Source organism: Triticum urartu, chromosome 6A (assembly GCF_056163025.1).
Source record: "Triticum urartu cultivar PI428250 chromosome 6A, HENAU_Tu73, whole genome shotgun sequence".
Taxonomy (NCBI): domain Eukaryota; kingdom Viridiplantae; phylum Streptophyta; class Magnoliopsida; order Poales; family Poaceae; genus Triticum; species Triticum urartu.
Window position 1 is genome coordinate 306,480,863 of NC_141878.1, and position 4,933 is coordinate 306,485,795.

At 58.3% G+C, this 4,933-nt stretch overlaps 1 protein-coding gene across 1 annotated transcript; it reads right to left on the minus strand.

Moving 5' to 3' along the window:
- Positions 1-1,471: 1,471 nt before the first annotated feature.
- Positions 1,472-4,335, minus strand: LOC147965090 (uncharacterized). The gene is made up of 6 exons (XM_087530285.1): positions 3,709-4,335; positions 3,076-3,661; positions 2,822-2,922; positions 2,488-2,550; positions 1,865-2,383; positions 1,472-1,780 (listed from the first exon to the last, which is right to left on the minus strand). The coding sequence occupies exons 1-6, from the start codon at positions 4,333-4,335 to the stop codon at positions 1,472-1,474; spliced, it is 2,205 nt and encodes a 734-aa protein (XP_087386411.1).
- Between the last annotated feature and the right edge of the window lie 598 nt (positions 4,336-4,933).

Below are 4,933 nucleotides of genomic sequence, written 5' to 3' on the forward strand. Positions count from 1 at the left end.
ATCGGTGAACTGCTGATCGGTGGGCACATGGAGAACTCGGACACGACCAAGTGCGACGTGCTCCCTGACGAAGTGAATGTCAAGCTCAATATCCTTCGTCCGTCGGTGATGGACAGGGTTGGTAGCGAGATACACCGTGGAGATGCTGTCGCAGTAAATAAGCGTCGCCTTGGTAACCTCGCATAGCAACTCCTGAAGTAGCTGTCATAGCCAAGAGCACTCCGCAACGGCGTTGGCCACGACCCTGTACTCGGCCTCTGCACTCGATCATGAGACCATGGGTTGTCATTTAGACGACCACAAAATCAGAGAGGGCCCAAGGTAGACGCAGTAGCCAGAAGTGGAGCGTTGAGTGTCGGGACACCCAGCCCAGTCAACATCGGAGTAGGCGACAAGGCCGGTGTCAGGTGATGCCATCACGGGGAGACCCATAGCTGTGGTGCCATGTATGTACCGAAGGATATGTTTCACCAGAGCCCAATGAGTATCACGATGAGCATGCATATGAAGGCACACCTGCTAGACAGCGTACTGAATGTCCGGACGCGTCAGTGTGAGGTACTGAAGCGCACCGATGATGGAGCGGTAGAAGGGAGGGTTGGACGTCGGAGATCCCTCGACGGCGGACACCTTAGCCTTCGTGTCGATAGGCGTAGGAGCAGGCTTGCAATTAAGCATGCCCGCTCGCTCCAGAAGCTCATAGGCATACTTCTGCTGATGAAAGAAGAAGCCAGTAGCCCTGCGCACAACCTCGATGCCGAGGAAGTAGTGGAGAGCCCCCAAATCCTTGAGGGCGAACTCAGTGCCGAGGCTAGCTAGGAGGCAGTTAGGATGATGTCGTCGATGTACAGGAGGAGGTATGCGGTGGTGGGACCCTGGTGATAAACAAACAGGGAGGCATCGGACCATGTGGACCGAAAAACCTGCCGCTTAAGGAAGGTCGCGATCCGCTGGTACCAGGCCCGAGGCACCCGCTTCAACTCATAGAGAGAACGGGAGAGAAAGCACACGAGGTCCGGATGGTCGGTGTCGACGAAACTAGTAGGCTGCTGACAAAACACCTGCTCGTCGAGATGGCCATGCAAAAAAGCATTAGACACATCGAGCTGGTGAACTGGCCAGGCGCGAGAAACAGCAAGCTGGAGGACAGCGCGAATCGTGCCCGGTTTGACAACCGGGGCGAAGGTGTCGGTGAAGTCCATGTTGGCACGCTGGCGAAAGCCGCGCACCACCCAACGCGCCTTGTAGCGCTCGAGAGAGCCGTCGGGGCGAGTCTTGTGGCGGAAGACCCACTTGCCAGTGATCACATTGGCACGGGGAGGCCGCGGGACAACCTGCCACATACGGTTGCGCTCTAGGGCGTCAAACTCCTCACGCATTGCAACAAGCTAGTTCGGATCCCGAGGAGCTGCGCGAGCGGTGGTGGGGAGTGGAGACGGTGCCGAGGTAAATGCAGCACACGCGTACTCGTCTACGTGTAGAGCGCGTTAGGACGAAGTGTCCCAGTCCAAGCCCGAGTGACCACACCGGTGAGGGGTGCAGCCGCGACGACGGGGCGGCCGAGGTGGCCGCGGTGACAGAGGTGGCCGAGGAGGCCGCGGCAACGGGGCCCGCCGAGGGGGCCGCCGGGGGCCGCAGTAGGGGCCGCGGTGACGGACACCGCCGAGGGGGCCGCGGCGACAGGGGCCGCCGAGGGGGCCACAGCGACAGGGGCCACCGAGGGGGCCGCGGTGGGGGCCGCAGCGACGGGGACCGCCAGCGCGGGGAGCGCGGGCAGGGCCTAGCCCAGTGCACCGCTGGTCGGTTCACCAGAGGAGGAGGCAGGGGCGAACCGCGCCACGGGAGACGCCGAGGGTGACGGTACCTGCTGAAACGGGAACACTAGCTCATCAAAGTACACATATCGCAAAGTGAAAACGCAGTGGGACACTGGATCATAGCACTGGTAACCTTTGGTGTTGGAAGGATAACCAAGGAAGATGCATGGAAGCGACGGGGGAGCGAGCTTGTGAGGAGCAGTGGACGCAGTGCTAGGATAATAGAGACACCCAAAAATGTGAAGACCATCATAAGATGGAACCGCAGCGAAGAGGAGCTGGTGAGGAGTGTAGTTCCAGCGCGAACGACACGGGCAGATGTCAATGAGAAGGCTGGCGGTCGTGAGTGCGTCCGGCCAGAACCGAGGAGGCACATAGGAGTGGAGCAACATGCAGACACAGTCATTAAGGGTGCGAATGACGCGCTCGGCGTGACCATTATGTTGTGGCGTGTAGGGACAAGTGAGGCGAACAATGGTGTTGTGCGACACAAGAAGATTGCGGACGGCGACGTTGTCAAACTCCATGCCGTTGTCAGTTTGCAAGGCGAGAATGGGACGACCGAACTGTGTGGTGACATATGAAAAAAAGCGGTGAGTGTGGCAAGAGCGTCGGACTTGCGACAAAGAGGAAATGTCCACACATAATGGGTAAAACCATCCAATATCACCAAATAGTATAGATAGCCCGCGTTGCTCGCAACCGGGGACGTCCCAACATCACTATGCAATAACTGAAACGGAAAGGTGGAAATGTTTGTAGACTCGCTAAAGGGGAGACGAACGTGCTTGCCAAGACAGCAAGCCTCACAATTGTGGTCGTCAACCTTATTACATGAGAAGGAAAGACTGAAGAATCTGACGCATAACGGTGGAGTTGGGGTGACCGAGGCGGGCGTGCCAGAGATCGACACTAGCGGCAAAGGCGGCGGGGCGATGGGAGGTGGCGGCGCCGGAGGGATGCACCGGGTAAAGCTCGTCCGGGCTGTCACATCGGTGGAGTACCATTCGTGTACGGGCGTCCTTCACAGAAAAGCCGATATCGTCAAATTCAACAGTTATAGGCTTCTCACGAGCAAGACGACGAACAGAAACTAGATTAGTGACTAAGTTGGGAGACACAAGAACATTAGACATGTTAACATGAGTAGGAGTAGAAGGAAACGACATATGACTGACATGTGTAATGGGTAGAGAGGAACCGTTACCAATGGTTATGCGAGTGGGAGTATGAACAGGAGTGGCAGACGTGAGGTTACCGGGATGAGCAGTCATGTGAGCGGTGGTGCCTGAGTCCATGTACCAGTCACCACCTCCACCGTAGGAACTCGGTGATGGGGCAGAGTGCAGGGCGGCAAGAAGGGTCGGGTCCCACAGCGGCGGCACCTGAGGAGGGTAAAACCCTCCGTAGGCTGGTGTGGCGGCGACGCCGTAGGCGGGCGCGGGCTGAGGCGCAGCACCATAGCTACTGTAGGGAGTGGCGTTCTGCGCGGTGAAGAGGGCCTGATGGCTCGCTGGATGAGGCCCAAGGATGCCTGGAGCGGGAGCCCGAGGGACCGGCATCGAGTACGTGTGGACAACGCCGGTCCACGGGTTGGTGTCGTACGTCCACGGAGGGTTGACCTGCCGCTGTTGCTGGTGAGCCCCCCCCCCCCCCCCCGCGCGCCTGTTGTTGCTTGCGGCCGCCCCCGCGTTGGTTGTCGCGACGCCCGCCACCGGGGTGCTGGGGGGCAGCGGGAGGGGCGGGGGCGCGAGAGGCAGGGGGAAGTACCCTGGAGGCACGGGGGCGGGGGAGGCGGTGGCTGATGGCGCGGCGCTGGTGGGGCAGTCGGTGGTGGCGAGCCACTGGAGGTGCCGACGGTGAGGGCATGATGCTGCACACGCTTCTTTACCCCCTTCATCCGGCGCTCCTCCAACCGCAAGTACGCCACAAACTTGGGGAAGGAGGGCTCCGGCATCAAGGTGAGGTTGGAGGCGGCGTTGCCGAAGTCCTTGTTGAGGCCGACGGTGAGCGTGTTGAGGAGGAGGTCATCATCAACCTTGGCTCCAATGTCGCGGAGCTCATCCGCCAACGTCTTCAGGCGGCGGCAGTAGTCATCAATGGACTGTTCATCCTGTTGACAGTCAAAAAATTCATGCTGCAAAAAAATGTGGCATTGAAACTTGTTGTCGGTGAAGAGGCCATTCAGCTTGACCCACAAGGCGCGGGCATCGTCGCCAGCGCTCACGACCGTGTGGAACAGGTCCTTGGAGATGGTGGTGAAGAACCAACGGATGATGGTGGCGTCGATCGCGGTCCACTCAGCGTCATCCACCATGGCCTGGGAGTCAACGGTGCCATCGACAAGATCCACGAGGTTGTTCTGATGGAAGAGTAGCGTGAAGTATGTCTTCCACGCGAAGTACGTGGAGTTGGAGTCGTCGAGGATGACGGGAACACGTGCATGGACGTGGATGTCGCGGATTTCTGTAGGGTCAATGGCAAAGGGGTTGGAGTAGGTGGAGGCGTTGGACGACATGGCGACGAAGCGGTGGGAAGGGGGAGGAGCGGCAGGAGGGCGGCGCGGCGGGGTGGATCGGGCGGCACGGCGGGAGGGTGGCGCGGCGGGGAGGTGGGTAGCGGCGGCGGCGGCAGATTGCGGTGGCGGTGGCTAGGGCTAGGGTTTGCGGAAGTGGGGAGATCGACTTGCGATAGATACCATGTAGAGAATGATTTGGTGCATCAATAAATGATTGATCGTGCACTAGGCACATATATATAGGTACAAGGGGTGCGACCGGTGTCTTGTTGTAATGCCCTCGATGCGGCTATATCTCCCACATGTCGAAGCACGACTTAGAGGCATAACCGCATTGAAAGCAATGTCGCATGTGAGGTAATCTTCACACAACCCATGTAATACATAAGGGAAACGATACATAGTTGGCTTACAATCGCCGCTTCACACAATTACATGAATAAAACATTACAACATCCAAATACAGTCAAGGTCCGACTACGGAACCAAAATAAAAGAAGAACCCCAAGTGCGACACGGTCCCCGATCGACCCCAACTGGGCTCCACTACTGATCAACTAGAAAGAAACAACACAAAGGACAAGATATTCATCAAGTT